At 48.0% G+C, this 26,350-nt stretch overlaps 7 protein-coding genes and 2 non-coding genes across 9 annotated transcripts; 6 read left to right on the top strand and 3 right to left on the bottom strand.

The window, feature by feature from the left end:
- Positions 1-1,597: 1,597 nt before the first annotated feature.
- Pdw03_4704 (uncharacterized protein) lies at positions 1,598-2,060 on the top strand (the record flags this gene model as incomplete). The annotated part of the gene is made up of 3 exons (XM_066100816.1): positions 1,598-1,601; positions 1,782-1,850; positions 1,912-2,060. The coding sequence occupies 3 exons, from the start codon at positions 1,598-1,600 to the stop codon at positions 2,058-2,060; spliced, it is 222 nt and encodes a 73-aa protein (XP_065956216.1).
- Positions 2,061-2,156: 96 nt separating this feature from the next.
- Positions 2,157-4,222, top strand: Pdw03_4703 (C2H2 transcription factor (Rpn4), putative; the record flags this gene model as incomplete). Its single annotated transcript, XM_066100815.1, has 3 exons — positions 2,157-2,979; positions 3,046-4,095; positions 4,161-4,222. The coding sequence occupies 3 exons, from the start codon at positions 2,157-2,159 to the stop codon at positions 4,220-4,222; spliced, it is 1,935 nt and encodes a 644-aa protein (XP_065956215.1).
- Positions 4,223-6,239: 2,017 nt separating this feature from the next.
- Positions 6,240-7,393, top strand: Pdw03_4702 (uncharacterized protein; the record flags this gene model as incomplete). Its single annotated transcript, XM_066100814.1, has 2 exons — positions 6,240-6,350; positions 7,181-7,393. 2 exons carry the CDS (start codon positions 6,240-6,242, stop codon positions 7,391-7,393), a joined length of 324 nt encoding a protein of 107 aa, XP_065956214.1.
- Positions 7,394-8,823: 1,430 nt separating this feature from the next.
- On the bottom strand, positions 8,824-8,895 carry Pdw03_tRNA19. Its single transcript has one exon. It is a non-coding gene; the product is annotated as a tRNA-Met (tRNA).
- Positions 8,896-9,239: 344 nt separating this feature from the next.
- Positions 9,240-9,311, top strand: Pdw03_tRNA38. The gene has a single exon. It is a non-coding gene; the product is annotated as a tRNA-Met (tRNA).
- Positions 9,312-10,257: 946 nt separating this feature from the next.
- Pdw03_4701 (NAD dependent epimerase/dehydratase) lies at positions 10,258-11,049 on the top strand (the record flags this gene model as incomplete). The annotated part of the gene is made up of 1 exon (XM_014675405.1): positions 10,258-11,049. One exon carries the CDS (start codon positions 10,258-10,260, stop codon positions 11,047-11,049), a length of 792 nt encoding a protein of 263 aa, XP_014530891.1.
- A 387-nt stretch (positions 11,050-11,436) lies between these two features.
- Positions 11,437-12,808, bottom strand: Pdw03_4700 (Integral membrane protein Pth11-like, putative; the record flags this gene model as incomplete). Its single annotated transcript, XM_014675406.2, has 6 exons — positions 11,437-11,908; positions 11,965-12,335; positions 12,389-12,456; positions 12,510-12,546; positions 12,600-12,619; positions 12,673-12,808. The coding sequence occupies 6 exons, from the start codon at positions 12,806-12,808 to the stop codon at positions 11,437-11,439; spliced, it is 1,104 nt and encodes a 367-aa protein (XP_014530892.2).
- A 4,997-nt stretch (positions 12,809-17,805) lies between these two features.
- Pdw03_4699 (Cytochrome P450 monooxygenase, putative) lies at positions 17,806-19,589 on the top strand (the record flags this gene model as incomplete). Its single annotated transcript, XM_066100813.1, has 5 exons — positions 17,806-18,037; positions 18,097-18,284; positions 18,339-18,463; positions 18,522-19,392; positions 19,458-19,589. The coding sequence occupies 5 exons, from the start codon at positions 17,806-17,808 to the stop codon at positions 19,587-19,589; spliced, it is 1,548 nt and encodes a 515-aa protein (XP_065956213.1).
- A 1,599-nt stretch (positions 19,590-21,188) lies between these two features.
- Pdw03_4698 (Pentafunctional AROM polypeptide) lies at positions 21,189-26,010 on the bottom strand (the record flags this gene model as incomplete). Its single annotated transcript, XM_066100812.1, has 3 exons — positions 21,189-21,215; positions 21,286-25,469; positions 25,533-26,010. 3 exons carry the CDS (start codon positions 26,008-26,010, stop codon positions 21,189-21,191), a joined length of 4,689 nt encoding a protein of 1,562 aa, XP_065956212.1.
- Positions 26,011-26,350: the final 340 nt, after the last annotated feature.

Genomic DNA, 26,350 nt, shown 5'->3' with positions numbered 1-26,350 from the left:
GAAACAGAAAATTTCGGATGTAACCCACAGTACTCCGTACATGGCGTTCGTACCACGCTACTCAAGGTGTTCCGCGTGCCACAAAGGCCGCGCTCACAATGTAGCTACCTCTACTCCGTATAGGGGCCCGAGCACCGTGAAAATTGTGAAAATTGTGAAAATTTTGAAAATACCTAATTCAACATTAAAACTATCTTTGAATACTCCAAATTAATTCTCAACATTTTCTGACTCAAAAAGGAAAACATATGATTCACACGTGATCGAGTCATCGAATCATCAAAATTATCGAACAATGCAGACCAGAAAATTAAGGCAATCAGCCCACAGCAAAGGGACCATGTGACATTGATCTTAGAACCTTACGCATGAGATCCTTGTGTAGCCTAACAATGATAAGTACAAATTGGGCATTTCCCACCGAGCCTATGCCAGAGCTAAGTCCTATAGAGACAAGCGCTTACTTACATCGGGGAGCAGGTGTAAGACAAGGAAAATATACACGACAGCCCTTTGCTTAGAACCAAAACAAAAAACAAAAACAAAAACAAAAGACCTATGGTGACCCAAGATCTGGGGTCAGCTGGTCATCAAGTTCCTTTACCCAAACTAGATCCATGGTCCCGAGTCTAACTTGAGCTTATCATGCCATTAGATGCATGGTCAGCTGACTATCGCGTCTGTCGAACTACGGCCGAGCGGAATCCGCCGATTGGCGCGTAGTGGGGAGACATCGCGAGACAATCCTAAGACAATCGGACCAAGACCATTGAAAGACAGTTGGTAGACAATTATTTCACAGCCACAATTCAGAGCATTTGAGTCTTGAAAAAAATGGGGTCAGAGAACGAAGGAAAGAGAAGAATGTGCTCTGCATAATTTTCTTCCCATGTTGTGCAGGAATGGAACGTTGGGACGGCCGACCCGAACCTTTGGGCATCAGCCACATGGCTCATTCTGATGTGGCTGGTGTTTATAAGGAAAGTAATGAAGTATTGTGGACAAATAATATGGTTCCTCGGCCGAATAACTCTCCGGGTTTCAAGTCCACAGTTCTGGGTATTCTACAAAGTACGGAGTACGGAGCAATGAGTTCTGACTCACCGGAGATGGTAGATCAGGCTGAATTACCAATCCCCAACGGACGAAATTTTAGTAGGTGAAATGGGCCCAAAAACAAACTAAGGTGTGGCTCAGCCCTACTAGGGTAGGGATTTCTCCTCGGTATCTCCACCCCCGTTTTCCTAATCCTAAATTTGGCCCTGGTCACCCGAGTGCAAATCGGAGCTAGCTCTAGACTATGCGACAGAGTTTTTTTTTTATTTTTACTTCTTTTCCTTTTCTTCTCTAAGCGATGTACTGTAAACCTTGGCTGAATCGTTTATCCGACGTCTCTCCTTAAGAAATTCTAAAATATCCAAATTTATTTTGTAGATCCTAAAGCGATTTCTATTGACACCCAACAAGCCCAATCACATAGAATGTAGGTGTGGTGGATCCTTGTGGCTTTTGTTTGTCCTGTAAGCCACAACTTCATAAGGGAAAAGAGCGAGTGAAAAAGATCCCCAGATCAGATCAGTGGAACTTGGTAAAAAAAATGTGTATATGGCGATACGAGTCCTGTCCCGATCTGGACTAGCCTAGGAATTTAGTAGAATTAAAAATAATGATTACGCCAAATACGCCAAATACGCTAAATTGATCAATACGGTAAATTCTTGTTCGGAGACCCCGAGCTAGTGTGAGGTCATCTAGCTCAGAGCGCTCTTTATTAACTCAAGTCCTCCCGACCTCTTTCAACTTCATTACTCATACCCCAAACACTCTGACTCTTGAGATCATCATATCAAGTAAGATTTGTTTTTCCTCCGGTCGAGTCATTCTCCAGAACCAAACTCACACCTACCACAGTCAACTTCATTAAAGTTCCAGCCCTCATACAACTCCATTCGATCAGCCTCCCGACGTTTCCAGACTCTTCGCTACCTGAAGCTTTGAACCAAAGTCTTCAAATCCAGACTTCTCCAAAAGCACGGCCACAACTGATCCGGAAAACATAATCGGATTTTGTGCCGTCGGGTTCTATAAAAGCTCGCCTTTCCCCGGTGGCGAACACTACCCACTCTTTCTGACGTCCCCAACACCGTGATAACATAATGCTTATGTACCCACGTAAGGGTCTCATCACCGATCCATACAATTCAGAGGACATCATCATACAAGACGACCAGTACTCACCTGATTTCTATTCCGAGAACGCCTTGCACTACGATCAATCTCGTTTGCAGTCGCCGTTCCAGTGCCACCCCAGTGTACAGCTCTCCCCGCCATCTTCCGCACCTTCTTCGCCTACTTTCTCCTCTCCGACCTTTTCGACTTCTTATCCGCATACGTCTGACTGTCTATCGTTTGGGGCTCCTTCGATGACCCCAGCGCCTTCGTACAACCCGTCGTACGACATCCTGGGTTCCAATTCACCTTCGCACTATTTGCCTCAATTTCCTCAGCAATATTATACGCCGATGCTGGTACAACAGCCTCTCACCGGTAACCAGGGTTGGGACAGCAACCTGCAGCTGTTGAGCCCTGCACGTATCCCATACGCCGGTGTGCAAAAGCGATCTTCACCCTCGGCATCCGCGCGCTCGGCGCCCTCAAGGTCGGCAGCCAACAACTTCCACCGCCGTTCCAATAGCGCCAACAAGCCGCTACCTACCCCGGTGCAAACCCCTATCCAAAACTCATTTCTTGCTACTCCCTTCCAAAATTTCGACCCCTCCTCCCAAGATGGTCAAAATGCCGAGGCCGAGTCTGCGATGAGAAAAGCGATCATGGACCAGCAGAAGCAGTCAACCCCGCAGCAAATGCAGAACGACTACTCTCTGGCTCCATCGGTATCGACAATGAGCCATAACTCGCCGGTGACTCCGCAGACAACCCTCGACGAACTCGACGAAGCATCCAAGTCGATGACTAATGGTGAGAATCGAACTCCTGATATTGATAGGTGGATGGACCAATACTTACGTTTCGACTCACCTCTAGAATACAACAACACCAGTGGTGCCATGTCAATTGGAGTCCCAAAACTGAACAGAACCATTTCCGACATATACCAAGATGAATTATATAATCCCGCCATCATGGCAGCACCCCAGGTGTCCAAACCGATGGGACAAACCCATCTCAACCCGCGCAATTTCATTGCCGATCGCCTACAGGCTGCCAGTCAGGGACACATGTCTGCTCGTTCGCAATCACCTGCCAACAGACGGGATCGGTCACCTTTCCGTACCTCTTCCCCATTCGCTGGTGAGATGGGCAGCAATGCTCTCCAGCATCCGCAGATGGCTACCAGCATCCCGTTGGGCCAGAACGTTATGCACGGAATGAACACCGGAGAAATCAAGACTATGTCCCCCAAGGATGCAGTCTTGGATTTCCAAGACAACGATGATGCCCTGCCTCCTCTGTTCCCCCCCGGCCAAGCTGATTTCAACCTGGGTGATGCGCTTGGCTTGCGACGTGATAATGGCTCAATGCGACCGATAGAAGCATTCCCTCAATATTCGGTACCCAGCATGGCCCAACCACAATTCGCATTTTCCGAACCACAAATGCATCGTGCGCAGAGTAACCTCTTGCAACAAAGTAGCAAATTCCCTTCGTTACCAGCAGTGGAATCGACTGAGAGCTCGCCTCCAAGCCAAATGAATATGCCAATTACAGAAGGTGTTCCTCGTCCTGCCAACACATCTTCGGATGCGGGCACCTACACTTGCACCTACCACAACTGCAGCGACCGATTTGACTCCCCCTCCAGACTCCAGCGACACAAGCGTGAGGCACATCGGCAAACAACACCGGGCGGCCACCTTGTCAGCCGGGATACCTCGCTCCGCAACTCACAGGCTGGTCCACACAAGTGCGAACGCATCAATCCGTCTACAGGCAAAGCATGCAATTCCATCTTCTCCAGACCCTACGATCTTACACGGCACGAGCACACGATCCACACAGCCGGAAAGCAGAAGGTGCGCTGTCACATCTGTAACGAAGACAAAACCTTCAGCCGAAACGATGCTTTGACAAGACGTAAGTTTTCCTCTCTTTTTTTTCACCCCTTTAAGTTGTTCATACGCTAATTACAATAATTACAGATATGCGAGTGGTTCATCCCGAAATCGACTGGCCAGGCAAGCAGCGCAGGAGGAGAGACTGAGAGCGCCTTCCACGTCATAGTTTACCGGATCGGCATGCCGAACGTCATAGGTGGACCCGCTTGGGCCCACCAAAAATCCGGGGCTTCGTCATCATGACGATTCAGCTCCCTAATTCCTCATGAGCTCTCTCCGTATCACTATTCGGATTCCGAATTTTGTTCTATGTGTACGATTTTACGTTGATGATTTGATTTGCATGCGGACCCCCTTTAGCATTTGTCGGTGCGTTTTTTTTTTGGTTTTGGTTTTCTCGTTTATGTTGATGCCTTAGGCTCCAGGAAAACAAACGGTTTTGGTGTTGTCCATTTCTGTTGTATATGGTGTTGCTGCATATTTTGACCCCCAGTACAGTGTTTCCCTCTTGTACTATAGTACATTCCCCCCCCCCCCCAAAAACATGTATATTAGGCTTTGGATGTGGCATGGATTCATTTGGAAATGATCAAACTCCACACACCGCATTACGCTCCACAATCACCCTAGAAGGAGTAAAACGCCCCTCTTGCTCTGAAACAAAAGAGTTATATAGACTCGAATCCGTTGCTCCCCACCTAGATCACACCTGCATGTTCATACGCACTAATGTCAGCCATCATTACTGCTCCACGTCGATCGCTAAGTACGATGCACCCTGTGCAACAAAATCATAGGTGCTTTGTTCAGAATGTACCTTGCACATTGTAGACTGATTAGAGTTGTCAAAAAAAATCCCCACTATGGGCAAGGTTGACCAATGTATATTGTGTTTGGCAAATTGCAATAAATTAATTAATATCTCCACGGATGAGCCCCGATTCGCGCTGATCCTACCTTGTACTCCGTCCTCTTTACTCCGCATTGCATCAACAATGGCAATTACCCATTAATTTCTTGTTACTGTTGCGGATATCCAAGTGCCAAGAGTATGATCCTATGATTGCGTATCTTGTAGACCCATCCAGGAAAGCCTTGGAACACACCCGCGCTCATCCAAACTCTGGCCCGATAAGCAATTTGGATCCTGGTACCCGGTATGATTGTTTGGAGGAGGTTGGATTTGGAAGATCGACGTATTTGCAGACAACCATAGCACAACTACTAGTCCCGATTCAGGATTTCGTCCTCGATTTCCACATCACCGAATTGCTTATCTGGGTATATGGCTTGCATGTGGGGGGGGGGGGGGGGGTTAGTACCCATGTGCGGTGTATCATCCCCCATCTCCTATATTTTGCCGGGTACGAATGTTGCGGTCATTGTCTTTGATTGTCGGCGTCATCAACAACAACTAGCTTCTATTCAAGGTTGTGTAATTAAAACTATCCTTATCTACAATTGGGATCGGCATTTATCCAAGCTTTTACCATCGTACCAGATAAGCCACGGTAAATATTGGGCATGTTTTATAAACACCCTTAAAATGATAGACAATAAATCATAGACAGGGTGCACATCGGTGGGTCTATGGCCAAATAGCCATGGGTCTTTCATACGCCCGTTGTATTGGAGTGGGGATAGGAAGGTGGAGAGGTGGGACAATGGTGGATGTGTGGCTGGGGACGAACTTCTCGTTTTGTGTACTCCGGACGCCGTATGATGACCGCAAAGTTGCTGATTACCATTTACATTGGTGGTGTGATGGATGGCTTGTCATAGGTGGCTTCTTTTGATTGGTTTCTTCTGGTCGCTATTTTTTAGTTGGTGCTAATGCAAAATACTCCGGTGCGCTATATCCCTTGCATGGTCGCATCGTCGAGGGGGTCACATGAGATGTAAAACGTGATGTAGAACGTGATCAATGTGTCTTCCGTAAGACTTGGCAATTATAGAGCACAGCAATCATATCGAGTTCTAGCCACAGAATGCCTCCAACGTCAAGAGGTTATCTCTTCCCAAACTCTCCCTGGGTGACTCCAAAGGTAACCCCGAACTCCGTTTGATGCATGTGCATATTCGACGTATGCAGGCTCCGATTTGATGACAGAGATATCTATATCACTCCATACATGTGCGCATTCCAGCCAGCTTTAAACAACCATGTTGCCTCAGAAGAGGCCGATAGGAAGAGAAAAACCGATGTTCTGCTTCTTTCATGTAGAAGGGAAACGGGTTCAAAATGGGCTGGAGCAGCTAGGGATCTGCTCTAGGGTGTGTGGTATCAAGATAGCCATTCGCGAAAAGCATGTTGATTTGAGAGTAGTGCTTTAGAAACGCCCCTTTCGTATCATCTTGCATCTTAGGAGTTTTCAATTGACTGCGAGATTTGCTATCCTGCTACGTTCCCATCAGAGGTGACGGTCCTTTTGCTCACTAGTACTAGAATCCAGAGTTTCTCACGATCCTTCGCTGACGCCAGCATCACACAGTTCAATGTGATCTTTTGTACCTTTCAACATAGCTCCGACTCTGCAATCCCTCGCTCGGATTTGGAACCGAGCATATACCTATTCAAGCAATCGACCTTGTGTTTGTCCTGTCTATCAAACACCCTTTTTTTTAAATTGTCAACTCGACTTCCTCAAGCCCCGTCGCTGCCTGATTACCCTACGGATTTTCTAGTGCTCTTGCTGCTCTTTCGATTGATTCTTAGCCCTGATGCGCCATCCTCAACATTGACCAAGTCAATACTTCAACTATAACCATGCATTCTCAGTCTAGTGGCTTAGGTGTTTACTTCTCTGCGATCCTCGAGACCGTTGAATGTCTATAAGACAGAGAGATGGCATATGTCCAATATAGGGATCCGATTGATATCTCTGTAAATCTTGCAATCGATGCAGGGGGTTGATCATACGACCCATTCCTGCAAAAGGAAATCCCATGGGGAACGAATTGGGGGGGTACCTCGGGTGCTGACCCCCTACAGAACCAACGCCGGTGAATGATCTTGATTGGATTGATAACCATCGTGAAGTGTGTGCCATGTTATTCGTATGCCTTTATTCATTATTGTGCTGACTGAAGAGACCCCGTCTCAGTATTCATCCAAAGCGCCAATGGTTATGGCACAAGTATCCAATGCATCGAGAAATGACCGCTCGTTACAGAGATCAGCAAACGACCAAATTCCAACTGCTAAACAACGAAACTGGAACGAGATGGCCGGTAGTCGAATTGAGACCCTGATTCTAGGACCCGTCGATCGAACCTCCATCCTAGAGCTTTTGATTTCAAAGTGCGCCTCGAAATGAGCTAAAGGCACTCCTTCTGTGCTTTGGGAGTACGAAGTCACTGGAATACTCGAAGACAGCTTGAGTCCGGCCGTGGAGTATAATTTGTGAACAAAGTAAATTCGATACGATCGGACGTGGTGAATGTTAAACCTTTAGGACCAAGTTGCTAAGAAACCCTTCTTGTCTCCTGGGGAATTGGATAGGACCCAGAAACGAAAGCAGAAGCTGGCGTCTATCTTCACATTCTACGGGGAGAGAATGAAACAGCAAATCGATTTTGTCACTCTGGCTATTCTCGATGTCCCGTCTTCCCCCCGGACGCAGCTGGTTCTCAAACTAGCAGAGATGCGGACGTGCCTAGTTTTCCAAACACTGGCTTCACTTCATTTAGGCTCTTGGTTGCCGAAAAACACAACCCCTATATGGCCGGGGTAATCATTTCAATGTTGCATTGCCATTGTGGCAAGGTTTCACAGATCACACAGAGAACAACGCCACCACTGATGCGATTGGTGGCAGATCATCCTTTCAGCAATTCCTTCATCCGAGGATTTGGTTATTCGGGCGTGGGCGGAACAAACTAGGGATGCGTTCAACGACACATGAAATTCACCTGACCCAGGGATCAGAAATGAATGGTGGGATATTCACGAAGAGCGTATCCTCAGGGCACAGGACACCTAGGGTAAAAAAGAAAGCCGGCAAAACTAATCAGCACCTCGAAGGGGCGAAGGCTCTCGGATTGCATTCCGGAAATGATGGAAACCATTAAACTGAGGTGGGAGCTGGTTGTTTCAGGATCGCTGTTTCACAAACGCTTTGATCTTCATAATGGCTATAGGGTTATTCTCCAATTTCATGTAACATCGAGCCCACACTCGCACGCTTATGCCTCTTTCTGCTTCAAAACAGACTGCTACCCACTGAGAGGGTTCTATCCGTGGCCAAGATAGATCCAGAAGTTGACATTCGACTAAAAGCGACCGGAGAATGCAACCTACAAAAAATGACCACACTCGTGGATATTTTGAAAAACTACCTCTGCCGGGGAAAGCCAGGGGTTCAGGGAACGTTGGTTTGTTGCCAGGTCTTTGAGCACAAACAGTGATCTCCCAGGAAGAAGTATGTACACTTGATGTTGCCAGACTGAAATTTTCAAAGTTCACAATAGTTGCGCAAAAGACAATAACTCTTAATTAAATTGTCGCATAAACATCTTTGAGCCTTCTGTTACACTAAGATCAAGGGAAACAAATCTCAGCAGAGAGCCTGATATACAATGACTGATCGAGGTAAGCGATGTCAATGGTGGGTATGTTAGGGTAAAAACCTTGAAAATATAAAGTCACCGTTGCCTGCAATCCGGTGGAATTTGTTGGGTCAAAAAAAGGTATAGATGTGATGGAAATACCATCACATGGATTCTCAGGGCCCAAAAAAGATAAATGTAGCATGTCCTGGTTTCGATCCAGGGTCCTCCGGGTTATGAGCCCGGCGCTCTTCCCCTGAGCTAACATGCTGTTGAGATGTTATCATGTACTGTTAAAGAATCTATAGCTATGCAAACACCTTTCAAAGTTCAAAGGTGATCTAGAAAAAACAAACGCAAAAGGATCACCCTCGTCAGAAGTGAAAGACGAAGAGAAAGAAATCAGGGGGTGAACAAAAGTTATATTGTGAAGATGGTCTACATACTTGGCCTAGTTACTATTTTTGAAAGTTGAGTCGGCACTCTCAACCCGATAGGAAATTCTCCTAACGTATTTAGCAGTGAACTTTTCGTACCAAAATCACTGTAGAGAATGACTTTAAATGTGCTGGAAAGAGTAATAGATTACTTGAGGACGTGAACTTTCAACCAATCAGCATGTTAGCTCAGGGGAAGAGCGCCGGGCTCATAACCCGGAGGACCCTGGATCGAAACCAGGACATGCTACATTCATCTTTTTTGGGCCCTGAGAATCCATGTGATAAAAGTCACTCAATTTATGACTCTGCATCATATTCCACACTGTGGCTATAGCCCAAGGCACCCAGGTTGTTGGTGCTTGCCTGTGGTTTTTTTTTAATGGGTTTGTAGAACATATCACCTGCTACGCATGCTTCTATCTATATATGTTCTATGTGTTTTTACAGCGTGACCATGAAGTCATCAACACCGCAGATGGTCAGCTGTGCACAGAGAAAAGTATTGTGACAGGTCAGATAACCGACAAGAATAGTTCCAACATTTCACTAGCTCCGAAAATAGCCCTATGTGCTCGATCACAATGCTAACTTACTTTTGTTTCAATCGGGCAATCCTATTTCGATCAATCACATACAGAATACCCTCGACCCACCACCAGCCAGGTAGGTACCTACGGGCTACTTGAGCACAAATTCAGTTTGCACGGTGTGATACAACTTCCCCTACTGCCTCAGGCCACCATCCACATAGCACAAATCATTTGGACACAGTGGAAGTACTTGATTTATGCGCTTTGTCACCAAAGGCACCTACAGCATTAGGCTTGAAGCCTCGTACCCTTAACTCAATTTCCCCCAAATCCCTTATAGTGCAAATCCAAAACCTCTAACTCATCGCTGAATATACCGGGGGAAGGGGTATCTCCAAAGTGGGGGCGGAAATCTTCAAATAGCTCGAGGCCCCTGTCTGGCGTTTATATATCCATCAAAAGAAATACAACGCTCGGTTCCTGTTCGTACCCTCAGCATAGATAAATACCGTTACCTCCATAGGCCCAAATCTCTTTTGAAACAAGCGAAATAGGTAGCGCCCGAGGGAAGAAAAGAAAAATTGAAACGGTCTTTCGGCCAACCTGAAACCAACCTCCAACCCAACACTACCCCAACCCAACAAACCACCCATTCAGACAAAAATGGGCCAAAAAGCCTCCGTTCCCCAGCCGGGCGCACAAATCCAAGTCATTGGTGCCGGGCTACCACGTACAGGGACCTCATCGTTCAGCCAAGCGCTAGAAACTCTCCTGAATGGACCGGTGTACCACTGCGGCACACAAATATCGATAGGCCCACCAACTGAGATTAAAAGCTGGATGCCAATTCTGCAGAACTGGCTCAGAAAGGATGACCGCACAAGCCGGGCAAAGATGCTCACCCTCCTGCACCGCCGATTGACCGGCTACGTCGCCATCACCGACTCCCCAGGCTCTGAGCTCGTCCTGGAACTCATGGAGCTGTACCCAGACGCCAAGGTCATCTGCACCACACGAGATCCTGTATCATGGGAGAAGAGCATGCTCCACGTGCAGAGTTTGACGGGCGTCTGGTTTGCGCGTGCTGTTCTGCTCCCGCTGGACGGGATGAGACATTTTATCCCATATGGGTACCTGCTGGCGGCGCTTTGGGAGAGGCTCTATGGTGGGGTTGCAGGTCAGCATGGGAGGGAGACGTATGCGAGGCATGTTGCTTGGTTAAAGGAGTTTGTGCCCGAGGATAGGTTGGTTTTCTTCGATGTCAAGGATGGGTGGGGTCCGCTGTGTGAGGCTCTGGGTGTCGAGGCTCCGGTCGATGTGCCGTTTCCTCGTATCAATGACTCTGAGGCCATTGAGAGGTCTGTAAATTATCATTTACGTAGGGGCCTTATGCGCTGGGCTTACATTGTCGGCGTCATTGGTGTTGGGGTGGCGGCTTTTCGCATGTGGAGGTGAGACGGGGTAGGTTGATTGCAGAGTGTGAGAAGTGACCATGTGGCTTCTTTTTGTTGCGGGGATTCGTATAGTATAACTTTAGGGGCTTTGGATTTTTTTTTGGTTTCGCAAACTTCAACACCTCAGCGACTTGCATGCCTTGGATGACGTCCGTTTATTGCAGGGCCAGGGGGAGCATCAGTCAAAGACTCATCACGAACAAATCAGATAGATCGATCTTTACAGTTTCTTACATAGCCATGTACACACTAGATTAATGACGTTGACATCCTTTGGAATATGTGATGGATAATATGAAACCGAAATACATCGCCCTACTGGTTATACATACATGTAAGACTCTATACACAATCGCCAACCTTGGAACTCATAAGCGTAAATCAGATATCATAGTCGATCCTGTTCGAGCGATGGCGAACCCTCACTTCCATACTCATTTCTTTCGAAGGTAGTTTCGATCTGTGTGTGAGCAAAGATCTTACCATGGGGGATAATGCGCTCCTCGCTAGAGTTGCTAGCCGGGCCAATGTTGGTACCCATGGGAATATCCTCCTTGCCATTGACTGTGATCATAGTGAGGCTGTTAGGATCCTTGACCTTTCCGAATCCAGATGGATACCGCGGGGAAGTATTGTCACTTGACCAGGGACCATATTTCTTCCCACTGTTATATTCGCCGATGAAGCGGGGCAGGAATCGGGAGGCAATCGCCTTGAAGGACGGGATAGAGGCAGCAAGGATGCCGATGTTAGTTTCGATGACTGACCAGTACATGGCACCGCTGATGGCGTACGTGGAGTCCTTTGAGCTAAGCATGGTAGGAATGAACGTGATTCGGATGATAGAGGAAACACAAGTGCTGTAGGGCGTAATCCGTTAAAAAGCGGTCAGGAGGAAGTATTAGGGTACACTTACAAAAGACCAAGACAGAGAATTAAGGCCAGAATAAGCTTCTGCTTCCGAGGCATCTGGAGACGGAAGACGACATTAATCGGTAGGGTATAAGTCAAGAGATCGGTGAAAATGTTCAGGGCGGCGTTGCACAGGTAGAAAAGGTTGATCTGGACGCATTTTCCGGGTTTAGTGGTATTCCAGGCTTTGCTAATGGGCTGACATTGGAATGCAGCTACAAGAACGAATGAGCCGGCTTGTGCCATAATAACTCCCATCATAAGATAGGAGAGGCGAGTGAGATGGCGATCTCCGAGGCGAGTATAGAACCACAGGACGGAGGTTTTGATGAATCCAAGTGTTGCGAGATAGAACATCGAGCTCAGCCAGACGGTCTGGGGATAGGTTAAAAATGCAATACTGAACAAGGTCGGGTCCATCTCCTTACCAAAGCATAATCGACCATTCTGGTCTGATCAACATCCTGAATGTGTTCTCCAAGTCCATCTTTGACCGCTACATGACATTGGCTTTTGCAAACAGTTGTAGGAAGCGAAGCTGGAACATACCGACAATTGTGACAGCAATAAATGACCATGAAAACACCTATTCACATTAGTTCCGAGGGTCATTAATGATCGAGTTGATTCTTTCCGTACACAAGCGCCAATAATGAGGTCTGGGGGGAAGTCAGTATAGCGTTGGTAAAACCGGTCAAGAATAACTGCTTACAGTCGTCAATGCCCATTTGACGCAAGACAAAAATGCGTGCAAAGAGCCGGAGAGCCAAAACAATGAAGGTCAAGGCAGCAAATGCTACACAGATACCCACGACCACAGGGCCTTGAGAACCATTAGTACCAGCCATGACGAGCAATGTGGAGGGATCAAATTGAAACGAATAGAATGGAGAGAAAAGACAGGAATTTGATGTCAAGAAAGAATTAGGTCAATTGAATAACATAGATTAGTCGCTTCACTTGTCCATCCCACGGAGAACGGACGATAAAAGGATCACTTTAAGAATGATCAAAATGTATCAAGAAGATCTGGTGCCTCGGTCTACAATTTATAAGGATATTCATCTCTAATGCCCCTTGAATTCGTTCAAGTAAAGTGACTGCGCACACCAAATATGCGCATCGTGCATGGATCTAGTAGTCCTCGAGGTCCACTGTATTCCATCAAAAAGGCCGTTGGCAAAAAAAAAAGAAAAAAAAGAAAATCTAGCACGGATTGCCATGGCCTTCTCTTCCTAGAGCAACGCGAGACAGATAAGATGGTCTTAACCAAGCATCTTCACTACTCGGGATCTTTGGGGATCTATGCGTGATACGCCTGTCGATTATGTGGAGAGCGTTAGTTTCACCTTATTTTAGAGAAACATAGAAAAAGCCCTACGACGGGCTTTCCAGAGCAATGGGTTGCCACTCAAGTGCAACCGTTGGATTTATAATTCATTGTAAAAACGAAGTCCTAATCCCTGTCCATAGGGATCCCTGTTCCGGGGACAAGAATGCATTATGATTTAGCACCCAAGATACCCACCTGAAGGCCCCAATAGGGGGTCAGTCGTCAACACATCCGACACCTCGAAGACGATCCTGAATTCCCGACCATTGGGAAGTGCATATAATCGATACATTACTCATCCCTCAAAAGAAACTAGGAAAAACAAGAAAGATGATTTGAAAGAACGAAAGCGAAAAAAAAAGTCCGTGCCCGGAGGATGTCCGGGGAGGCAGAGAGATTTGATTCAGTTTTGCTTACATGCTCGTCGAGATGCCCAATGGTGATCCTTATGTGTAAGTATGATCTAACATAGATACCTTACATGCTGTCCTGAATTGAATCAACAAGCCAAAATGCCACGGACAAAAAAGGGGTAATCGGAGCGCATAGAGAACACAACGGAAGATTTCCAATCATTTTATGGCGAATCCTGATTACTAGGTCGTAACCTCGAAGGAGCTGAACGGTTTGTACGTTGCAAAACACGAGAGCTTTTGTCAATGCGCTCACCTACGGAGCACGGAGCATATTTGGAGTTATGGACAGTGCCTTGTCCGTGATGCAATGATGCACAGACTTGAAGCCAATCCGCTATGCAGCTCAACTCCGATCAGCACGACGACTCCATTTGCCTTCCGAGCCATCCTGGAGAGTGGATCGCCGATTGTGGCGCCTTATAAGAAGTAGGCGAAAATTAATAGACTGCAGATGATTTGGAAGTCTGTGTGCATTTCATATGTGATATGAGTGGGAGTAAAAAATCTGCACTGCATATTCTCAAGAATTCACAAAAGTACGAAGACATGGAACTTTTATACTCCGTACTCCGTCCGAATAACAAATATTGCACATCAAGCCCCTTTCCCAAGATTCTCAGTGGTCAGCGTTCCTCAATTTGCATTGAACATTCTCCGGACTACGAAGTAGAAGTATCATGCTCCGTTAGTTTTTGCTTCCAAACTGCTCCGTTATGGGGATTGAAAAGTACAAGAATCGTGCCAAGCACACCAACTCCCGGTGTTGGCTTCACTGGATGACAAATTTCAAGAATCAAGTATCTTTTGTATGACAGCCCATCTGAAAGGTACCTAAGCACAGCATAAGGACAACATCAATTCTCTCAGCCCTTAAAATGGGCTTGGGATATAAAATGGTGCGTGTTTGTTATGAATGAAATTCTTATTTGGTACTATCAACTTCAGTAGGAAATCGGAAGTGCGTAAAGCAAGAGAACAGCGAAACGGTGTCATCCGACATTTCAACATTGCTTTTTTGCCCTTTAGCTGGTTGGAAAGTTAAATCGTGCTGATATTGTAGATATATACCTTTCATGTGAAGCTATAGTAAATCCTCGTTATGGTGACCATATTTTACGAGTGCCTTGGGTTAACGAGTAATCACCAGTGCTTCCGTAGATCCGCCATGGCAATTATGAAATTCCCTTGTTAACCCCTTCTTCCTTAAATTGTCTTGCCACACTCACCTGCCTTCGCAGGATTGGGTCTGTTGTACCGTACGAGATCTTTCATAGTCCGTAATTTCTAGAATTTAGGTACCTCCATAGGCGCGTGCCATAAGAATGGTACAGACAAAGAAGCGTTGACGATGTTGCATTAAATTGGATTCTCTTTACCCTCGAAATAGCTAAAGGGAAGATAAGAGCTCTAATATCTGATGTGAGTTTAGCGTGATTGATTTAGTAATAAAGTAAGCTAACTAGTTATCGTATGTGTTCAAGAGAATCGAGGACCAATTACAGAGAGTGTAGTTTAAATGTACTGCGACACCCCAAATTATTAGCACCTTTTTAAACACTTGAAACATTTCTCCAGGTTTAGTAACGCGAAATGGCCTTCTTTGATTTAAGACATTAATAAGCTCACATCTCCCTTGATCGTGCCAAGCGCCCACTGCACCTATCGAGTTTTGGGCCCTAGAAAATCCTCAATATTTTACCATGTACCCAATCCATCGGTTAAGTATCCGTTATCTGACTTACCCGTCTAAAAGATACCCAGGCACTATGTGAATCCTCTCAATCTTCGAACTAGCTAAAAGTAAGAGAGACAGCTGGGATCAATCTTTGATACCTGATGTGGACGAAGCACAATTGTTCAAAAAAAAGCCCTGTGTATGAAGTTAGATGTGGAAATAGACTAGGGTGCTTTCTTTCCTTCAGTTCACTTGATACTCTTTACCAAGCTTTTATTTAACTTTATAAAATTCTCCTCTGACTTCCCCAACTGGTCCGAAGGTTACGAAATTTGGCATGTATCTGCGAGGCGCTAAAGTATCTTTCATATGGGCAAGTCCTATCAAAGATACCGAATTTGCAGATCGGGTATCAGGTGAAAATTGGGGATCTACCGGGGCCCAACACCCGGTAGGTGCATTGGGGGCGCTGGGCACGGTTATGTCGAGGGTGAGGGAAACACAGATTGTTGAAATCTTGTGCTAGTGTGCCTTTTACGCGCACTACCTAGAAGAAAACTAAATTTGAGCAGTTGCGTATTATGAAAAAGATGGTGTGGTGCTACCGATCCCCAATCCCACGAGGGCTTGGAAGACTACAACATTCTTAACGAAATACGTTGAGGTTTTGTTTTTCTCGACTGCTTTCAATCAATTAAAATGCCTCACCGATCGATCCCCACTTGTTAAAAAAACGCTCGGTCCATCTCTTAGAAGGTCCCCGAGGCCGAGAGGAGGCCTTTTTCGGGCAAATATGAGTTAATTATAACGCAGGTATAGGAATACAAGGGTTTGCTCTCAGGGAGGAGATGATTTTTTAAAGCAACTGTGTTTCTTTGACCCCTCCAGAGTTAAAAGGAGCATGTAAGCCTAAGATAAATGCATAATATCTGAGTATCTCGATGTTGTGAAGACCTTGATTTAACGAATTTTCTGACGGTTTACTATACCAAATAAAGGAGACCTGATCCTACTGGTGTGTTGTCTGGTGCAGCCCCCACCAACAGGGAATTATAGATCCGGTCGATGTTGTATGCACTGCTCACGTGATGGCACATTGAAGTTCTACAAAAGATCTCCAAGTACGGGAGTAAGGTGCTATATTAACATGTCACCCTTCTAGATTATATTGACAGTCTCCTTGGCGTTGTAGTTACAGTATACGCGGTAAACTAAAAAGGCCTAACGCAGTTTCCCCCTTTTGACTCCTGTATCAAACCTCAAATATGGCCCCCCTAGGCCATAAACAGGAACCTTGGTTTTTGTTATGGTCTAGTGGAAAAGTACGCTGTGTTTCGTTCAACGTCCTGTATATCTTTAGCTAGTTCGAAAGTTGAGGAAAAAGCAAGTTATGGCGTTCGTGTAATTGGTATATTTTGTATGAAATGACCATATTAAGGTACCCAATTTCCAAAACTATTGACAAGGGGAGTTGTGACTGGAGCGCATCAACGCAGATGTGTTGGGCACTTGGCATAAGCCGCTCAGGCATTGTGACGCTGATGGGGATTGAAAACAGTTTACCCCCAATTCCCCTGTCACATTCGTTTCAAGAACACGCCCGGCATATGCATGCGGGTCACACCTCGCACGAGGGCTGGGCCGCCATCACCTGCAGCTTCATGAAGTCGACTCCAAACGATGTACAGCGACAGTGAGAAACACTGGCTATTCCATAGTGGAGGACGCCAGCCTCCCGCTCCTAGTGCGAGGTATGCACTTTGTTATTTGCGTCTGGCCCTGTGCAAAGGACGCTCGAGATTCCCCGGGAAAGAAACTCCCCAAGCATCTCAAAACCGGTGCTGGTCATTGGCCCAAATTTGGATGGGCAACGGCGCCCCTCTTGGAGTGCCGAACCCGCACGGCCCCCTTGGACACCTGGGAACGTCTTTCTCCCTTTCCAGAACATCACTACCCCTTTGGGAAACAATGCTCTGGGATCAGACGTTGCTAGGGATGTGTGCGACGATAGACCAGCCACAAGGCTGCAATGCCGAACGAGCAAGCGGGGTCGCAATTCCTCTGCGATTCACCAATGCCCCTAGCGCGTGGACTAGCGCAAAGGGGGGAGGTGTAGATGCAATGAGATGCCATATGCCGAGCATATCTTCAACGGTTTAGACCTAGCTTGGTCTAAACTTGCACAATCATCAGAGAAACGCTGCGTCCTCGTGGGGTCTTGTTAGCTCGACATTGGCCCCCCTGACCAATGCCATTTGGTCGATGCACTGTGACCAATGACCTTTTGGCCTAAACGTTTACTCCGATAGATTTGCTGTTTAATGCCAGTGGTATTTCGTAGTACTTAATGCCCGGAGGGGCTATGTCCCCTCGGTCACAAAGACACGTTTTTTTCTTCGCATCAGCATCTCCAAATCAACCATGGGCCTTGCAGAAAATGTCCTGCCACTGGTGACAGTGACCAATGTCATATTAGGTTTTGTGGCCTATGTTTTTTTCAAGTTCAGCTGGCAAATCATTTACAATCGCTTCTTCAGTCCGCTCGCCAAGTTCCCCGGTCCTTTCTGGGGTTCTGTAACTCGTCTCTGGATCGCATGGCAGAATCTGCAGGAAACCGAGGTTCCAACTGTCTATGCGCTTGCTAAAAAACATGGTTGGTCTTGATTCGATCTGAAAAAGGAATGTGATTTCTAAAAAAGTGAATTATCTCAGGCCCTGTTGTTCGCATTACCCCGACATTGTTGCTGGTCAACGATCACAAAAAGCTTCCGGAACTCTACCACCGCAATGCAGACAAGACCGGGCACTATATTACGGGAAGCTTCGGTGAGACCGAGTCTCTGTTCAATATGAGGTCTCACAAGACCCATGCCGGGTTCAGAAAGCACATTGCCGGACCGGTATGACGAGACAGGAGCTCAGATGTAGTGATCAAACACTGACCCTCAACATAGTACAGCTTCAGCAACATCAAAAAAATGGAGCCATTGGTTGATGAGCGCATTACCCAATGGATCGGCAAGCTCAATGAAAAGTTCGCGAAGAGCGGCGAAGCCTTCGACTTCGCCTGGTGGGCAGTGTAAGCAACACATAAGCTAAATGAAAAAAAACCCCCCTCCGACTAACGACGCAATCAGCTACATGGCCTACGACATAATCAGCGAAATCGGCTTCGGCGAGCCTTTCGGCTTCATCGAAAAGGGCGAAGACATCGGGGGCCTAATCCAAGGCTTCCACGACGGTCTCCCAGCCTTCGGCCTCCTAGCCCGCTTGCACCCCTTCACCTCATGGGTAAAGACCACCTTCTTAAAAAAATACCTTGTCGCCAAGCCAGCCGACAACTCCGGCATTGGTGTTCTAATGCGCTTCCGTGACCGACTCATCGACAAGCGCATCAAGGACATCAAATACGGCAGGAAGCCCAACCGCACAGACCTGCTCCAGACTTTCCTTGAGGCTCTCACGGAAGACGGAAAGCCCCTTGATCTGGAGTACATCCGCGCAGAGGTTCTGCTCGTCCTCCTTGCTGGTGCAGACACAACAGGCACCGCCTTCCAGGCCATGGTGCAGTTCCTCTTGACCCACCCGGAGGCGTATAAGCGTATGATGGAGGAAATCGACAACGCCGCTCGTAAGGGCCTTATCTCAGATATGCCACAGTACGATGAGGTCCTAGAGCACCTGCCTTTCTATGTCGGCTGTGTGAAGGAGACCATGCGTCTATGTCCGTCTGCGCCGAATATCTTCCCCCGTTATGTCCCTGAGCCGGGGATCGATCTTTATGGTTGCTTTGCGCCGGCGGGTACGGAGATTACCTGTAATCCGTACCTTGTGCATCGGGATCCGAACCTTTATGGGTATGATGCCGAAGAGTTTAAGCCAGAGAGATGGTTAGATGTTGAGAGGGCGAAATTATATAATAAGTATAACTTTTCGTTTGGGTATGGATCGCGTGTTTGTTTGGGGAGGGATATTGCTATGATGGAATTGTTTAAGGGTCCTTTGCAGGCAAGTTCCTTTCCGGTTGTCCTATAAGACTGCCATTTTGGAGTGACTGCTAATTTGTCGTTTAGTTCTTCCGCCAATACAAGCCGCAGACTGCACAGGGTAAGCCTGATGCTCAGTTCATGATCAAAGGTGGTGTTGGCTACTGGAGAGATGTGTGGTTGAACATCTCTCCCCGGGCAGAGGTGAAGGCTGAGTGAAAGCTTGATGAGCTTTGGAGGAAATTAGTATTGTTGAAGCTGAGAGCCTTGGTGGGATTTACACCAAAACCATCACGACTATAGATTTCAAAAAAAAAAGCCACTCAGAAGGCCTTTTACGAAAACAACGTTCGAAATTTATAGTTGGATACCTATTTTTTGTTTTCTCCATTCCTCGCTGTGATTTCTGTGCATCATGTACAAGCCATTTGCATTTTCATTGTTCATATGATATTCCTGATCTCCATATCTCAATCGAACTTGATTTAGCTCAAGGGTAGCTGGGTCCTTTGCTAGAAATAGCTCACCGTTCCAAAAATTGATCACTGAATCGAATCCAGGCAAATATTGCGGTTCCTGGAACATGATGATAAGCACGGTGTACGGTGAAAATCTACCCCTGAGGTCGATGGTCACTGCGTAGCGATCTCGCAGAGTGTTGATGCATTCCTCTGTGCTGTCGAACCCAGAGCACGTTGTTCTGATGAGTTTCAAGATCGCAGCGGACAGCACAGCGTGTCCTTCATCTCGTATAACCTTTTGTGTTTCGGTTATGAATTCATCAGCAAAGGTCCCTCAGTCGCCCCGTGCCATGATATCTTGAACTACCTTTGCATCCACTTTGCTGGCCAGCTATGCCCGGACTTGCTGCGATAGCTGCATCTATTTCTCTATATTTGGGGCATTTTGGATGAATCGTGCGATGGTTGCATCGATGAGAGGGCGGATATTTTTGAGGCGGAGAAACTTGTCGATGGTATCAAGCCATGCGTCAAAATCCCCCCCTCTTTTAAAAGGCGCGACGGGACAGGCTATGCTAAAATTGCCTGGCTCAGGTGGATCAGTTGGTTGATCCCTTTCGGCGGGGGTTTCGAAACCAAGTTCACCCCGGTCGCGGTTGTTTGGTGCGCCTGGTTGAGTCTGTGTGCGGGCTACACCGGGGGCCTGGGCTGTGCTGTCACTCGTTGTCCTATTTTCAGAAAGGTTACGTCAGAGAAATCCTTTGAAAGATGGATGAGCAAGTGAGAGTCTTACAGATTGGTAAGACGGATGGTGAAGTTGGAGATCCGAGAAGAGAGATGGTGAGTGATGAAGTGATCTATGGAAGTCTCCAGGGCTGGATGTAGGAGGGAGGTATGGAAGAGGATATCGAGACAGAAAGCAACAAAAAGAGCCATTTGATCTGGTCTGATCTGGGTATCCAGATCTAGAAAATGACCTAGATGGAACGGCATTTATGATGAATGGTAAAACTAGTGCCCATTTTAAGCCAAAGTGAACATGATGCTATTCCTGTTATTCCTATGCCATGAATGGTAAAATGTCTCCGTAAGACACCCTGATCCAGCCGACATAAGACAAGGACAAGAATGAACGTGGAAGATAATTCGGAGTAGAAATCACCTAAATGGATGTATGAATAGATAGGAACTAGATGGAAATTATCGTATGGACACGACAAACAAGATACAAGTCAGGATAAGTTTCGTTGAATGCTTTTAATAACCCGCTCACCCGCCAGTAGAACATGGAACAGGGCACACTGTGAAATATGGAAAATGGAGAAAAACGCCCGACACATTTGTAAGGCATTCATGATCATTCAGCAGAACCCATGACAGCTTCCTAAACACAAAGACAATAGATGTTAGCAATGGAGCTAGAAGGGGAGTCTGAAACCAAGGTTTCTGCTTACTCTTGCTTCATGGTACAAAGGAGTAATACCAGTCCAGTGAACGAACTGGTACACACCCTGTCCAACAAGGACCTCCAGTCCAGGAATGGTGGTCCAACCCGCATCAGATGCAAGCTGCATCAAGGCAGTGACGGTAGGCTTGTAGGCCATCTCAAGAAGAACGCGGTGCTTGCTAGCGTCAGAAGACTTGCCGATGAGAGTGCCGTCAATCTCCTGAGCACGCTCGAACATGTGGCAGAGCGTCTCGCGCATAACAGGGTCGATGGAACGGTCGGCGGGAATCGTGCCGATAGCGACCTGAGGAACGGTGTCAAGCTGCGCTCGGTTGTCTACCACGCGGATGTTGTAGTTAATCGGGAAGGTTGAGACCATGTCCTCGAGCTTGCTGGCGCTACGGCCCACCACGTAGATTGGGGAGAAGCCCATGTCGTGGAGGGCAAAGATGGCAGCACGGGCAGTACCGCCGCCGCCGATGACCACGGCACTCTCGTTGCCGGTAGAACCGTAAACGCCTGCATTGCGCATGCATCGAACCATACCTTGCCAATCGGTGTTGTAGCCAATTAGACGAGGGGGCTTGTCACCGTTGGGGACGGGAACGATGGTGTTGACGGCGCCGATGATTTCAGCTTCCTGGGCAACTTCGTCGAGCAGGGGCATGATATCCAGCTTGAGAGGGATCGTCACCGAGGCGCCACCGAAGTCCGATGCGCGGATGAAGTCTTTGACGTCTTCGATGTTGGTGGTCTCCAGGCGGGAGTATTCGTGGGGTAGACCCATTTTGCCGAAAAGGGTGTTGTGAAGAGCGGGAGACCGCGAGCCAGAGACAGGGGAACCGAAGACAGCGAACTTCTTGGCCTTAATTTCACCCATCAGGGAGAGACCACGGCGAATCTCTGCAGCTGACAGTTGACCAGGTGCCGCCTTGAAAGGAAGGCTGGGGTGAGACACCGGGGTCATGAAGCCATTCAGGATGCGGCTGAGCTGACCACTATCGCCCATGTTGATCGCAATGAGCGGCACATCGTGAGCTTCTTCAGCCCATGTCTTGAACTTCCGAAGGGCATTGTTATCATCAAGGCTATTGGCAACACCGACGAGCTTGATCACATCGCCGTACTCCAGAGCACGGTTGTAGGATTGCATCCAGGACACGTTGGCCCATGACAGAGTGCCCATCGGATCATGGTGCGAGGCGATGATCCTAGAGTAACCCTTCATTTCAGTAACGGCGCGGAGCATTGCATCGGGGAACGCGATCTCAAGATCCACGAATTCGCACCCAGAACGGAACGCTAGTCGGTACAGCTGTATTGCCGCATCATGAGCATCATCGGGAAAGCGGCCACCTTGGCTCTTGGTACGGATGGTGAAGATGAGCGGTAGGGTGGTACTACGGCGAAGGATAGACAATTGTTCGTTGACGTAATCAACCGAGGGAATATCGCCGTCAACTGTAGGGTCCCTCAATAAATCCACCCGCAGTTCCACAGCATCAGACCCGACACATGCCTCGGTGATAGTATCGCCCGAATTTTGGACATCAGGCAGAGTCAGTGAGACAAAGAAGCTGTGCTTCTTTTTCTTAATGAGATCAAGGCTGTCTGATTGGCCGGTGACTACCCGCATGAAGCGGGTAAAGTCCTCTGAGGCAAGGGCCAGCTCCGTTGAGGTGGAGTGTTGGCTATAGTACTGAATATTACTGCAATCTTGGAACCAAGGCTTGCGTCGTAGCCACACGCCCATCATGTCCTCCACATAGGCAGGGCGGGTCTTATCACTCTGGAGGAAGTCCATCACCAGCTTGACGTCGCGCATGATGAGGAGCACATTGCCCTTGCTCTTGTGGTAGTCGGTAAGCAGCTTTCGCGCCTCCGGCATTTCGACTACACCTCCGCCGCAGGCGAAGACATATCCAGTAGGATGATCTTTAAGGACGCGCTTAAGGACAGCAAGTTCTGCGTCCCTGAAACCCTCCCAGCCGCGTGTCTTGATTATATCGGGGATAGTGATGCCCTCGGAGGTCTCAAGCTCTATGTCAAGATCGATGAACTGGCGACCAAGGGCCTTAGCAACCCAGTTGCCAGCAGTGGTCTTGCCGGCACCACGCATGCCGATTATGAAGATAGAGGCACTGCTCCGCTCCACATCGCTTGAGGAAGCATGCTCGTCTTCCTTCAATTCTTTGCCATCGAGATTCACGCTGAACATTTGCTTCAAAGCGTCCCACCAGCCAGGCCAGGTCTTGCCAACACATTCTTTCTCCAGAATTAGTGTAGACTGGGGAGCGATAAGAGACAGCACACTGAAACTGAAAGCGACTCGATGGTCATCGTAACAGAAAACACCACCGGAGGGCTGTCGAAGGGTAGAACGCTCAATGCCGTCGATTTCAAGCCCGTCGTCATGCTCACGGCACACTACACCGAATTTAGCCAATTCGTCTTTCATAGCCTTGATACGGTTGCATTCCTTGACACGCTGGTTTGCGATACCGTAGATACGAGTTGTGTGGTTTGAGCCCTTGCCCCGGGCAACGGCTGCGAGAACGGAGGCAGTAAGGAAGGCATCTGTCATGGGCTCCATATCCACATTAGGCAGCGGCTGCAAGATGCCATCAGCAGGTCCGGTAACAGTGGTTGAAGTATCGGTCTGTACAACAGAGCAGCCCATAGGCCGTAGAATGTCTACGGCGAAACGGGCATCGCCCTGAAGGGACTTGGAACCAATGTTAGGGACAGTGCAGGTGGTGCCAGTGACGGCAGCAATGGCCAAAGGATAGGTTGCAGAGCTTGCGTCGCTCTCCACAACATATTCGGCGGGGTTCACGTAGTGAGCCTGAGGAATGTGGTAGGTGTGCTCCTCGGTGGTGGATTTCTTCACGTCGATGCCGAAAGATCTCATCATCGCAGTGGTCATATCGATATAAGGCTGTGAAATGGGCTTACCACCGACAAGCTTCAAAGTGACCGGCTCCTTGGCGTACGGAGCGCACATGAGCAGTGAGGAGACGTACTGAGAAGAAACTTTAGCGGCCAAGTTGATCTTCCCTCCTGCGAAGCCTCCAGAAGCGGCAATCTTGAGAGGAAGGCATCCCTTGCTTTCCATGTACTCGACACCGGCACCATTAACGGTAAGAGCATCAACAAGATCACCAATGGGCCTTTGCTTCATGCGATTGTTGCCGGTCAAGACACTCGAGTCGACACTGCTGGGAGTTGCGAGTGTAGCCACAGTGGTGAGGAAACGCGAGGCAGTACCGGCGTTACCCAAGTACAAAGACGAAGGACTTGCGATGATCTTCCCGCCTTTGCCGTTCACAACAAGGACCTCACCTTCCTCCTCCCAAGAGAAAGTTGCCGCACCGAGGCGTTCTAGGGCATTTAACATGACCTCAGTGTCATCGGAGTGCAAGAGATTCTTGATGCGGCAGGTACCAGAGCCAAGCGCAGCGAGCACAAGGGCACGGTTGGAGATACTCTTCGATCCGGGGGGTGCGCAAGTGACATTGAGCGACTTTGGCACTCCGGGGTGAACCTCAACGCTGGGAGCAAGGACGACACCAATATCTTCGTTAGAGACGACGCTGGCCTTTGGCTCATGAGTACGGCCGATTGCTGACAAGAGCACAACCTTCTTTTTCGGGCCATCATTTTTCTTGTCCAAAGCCATGTTGAATAGCAATTGGTCTACTGAGCAGTGCTTGCCAGCAGTCAACTTACGAACCCGTGGATCTTTCATGGAAGTGGGCAAGCCGTACGCCGATATGCACTTTACCACACGAGCGACGGCAACACCTTTCAGGGTACCCAAATGTCTCGCAAGCTCTGCCTCCTTCACCATGCCGATTGCGACACATTCGCCATGAAGGATCTGAGGGGTAAGGATCGCCTCAATGGCATGTCCAATAGAATGACCCCAGTTGAGCAGGTTGCGAAGGCCACCCTCACGCTCATCCGCAGAGACGACAAAGGCCTTGTGACGTGCCGATGCCAAGATTCTAGCCTTCAGGATATCCCGGATGTCGTCGAAGCGACCTTGGCCAGCCTTCGGCTCGCTGCGCACAGCAGCCAAAATTGATTCTGCGTTATCTTCCAAGGCAGTGAACTCCTCTTCACTTGAGATGGCAGCAGTCTTGATGACCTCGGCCATGCCATTGATGAACTCTCGGACGGGAAGAGTCTCTAGGAACTCGAGATCAATGTAAATTCTCGATGGCTGCCAGATAGAACCTATGAGGTTCTTACCAAGAGGAGTGTCAATAGCTGTCTTTCCTCCAATTGAGGAGTCCACCATGGCAAGAAGAGTGGTCGGGACCTGTACGAAGCGTATACCTCGCATGTAGGTTGCTGCAACAAATCCAGCCAAATCCCCAATCACACCACCACCCAACGCAATGATCACTGTGTCTCTACCACATGGTGGGGTTTGGCTCAGCATCCAATCTTCAATGTCGGCTTTTGTCTGCCGTGACTTGGAGCTTTCTCCGGGGGCCGCATGGTGGACGAGAAGCCGCGGGGCTGGGGTGATGGAAGCGGTGGCAGCCTCAAAGGTCTTTTGGAAAGTGGGGGTATAAAGCGATCCGATGTTGGTATCGGTGATGAGAACATAGGTTGTCGAGGACAAGCCACTGACCAGGTCCTTTGCGACAAAATTGCGCCAAAGACCAAAATCAGCGACAATGCTCTCCCGGCCCAAGATGCTGATCTTGGTGGGTTCGGACATTGTGGAGGAGGATCTAGATGAGGATTTGGTAGTGACAAAGTTCAATGACTGCTCATTTCATTCTGTAACTTGTTAGTACCCCGACTCACTGTACTTTGTCTGTTTCCCCCACAATGAAGCCAGGGATACGACCTAGGAAGGTGCACACCAATCATTTGGAGGAAATAGATTGATTTGAGAAGGTTGACCAACCTGGAAAGAGCTGAGCCAATGACCAATGGTGTATCAAGAGAATGTATTTCTCAAGTCTAGAGCCAGCGAGACAAAAAAGGGAAAAGAGTAATGCTTCCACTCCGGTGTCGCGGGTCCGGTGTCGCGGGCAGTTTGTTGACCGCCCGGT

This window comes from Penicillium digitatum, chromosome 1 (genome assembly GCF_016767815.1).
Source record: "Penicillium digitatum chromosome 1, complete sequence".
NCBI classification, from domain to species: domain Eukaryota; kingdom Fungi; phylum Ascomycota; class Eurotiomycetes; order Eurotiales; family Aspergillaceae; genus Penicillium; species Penicillium digitatum.
The sequence above is the reverse complement of the archived record's forward strand: the minus strand, read 5'-3'. Positions and strand labels throughout refer to the sequence as shown.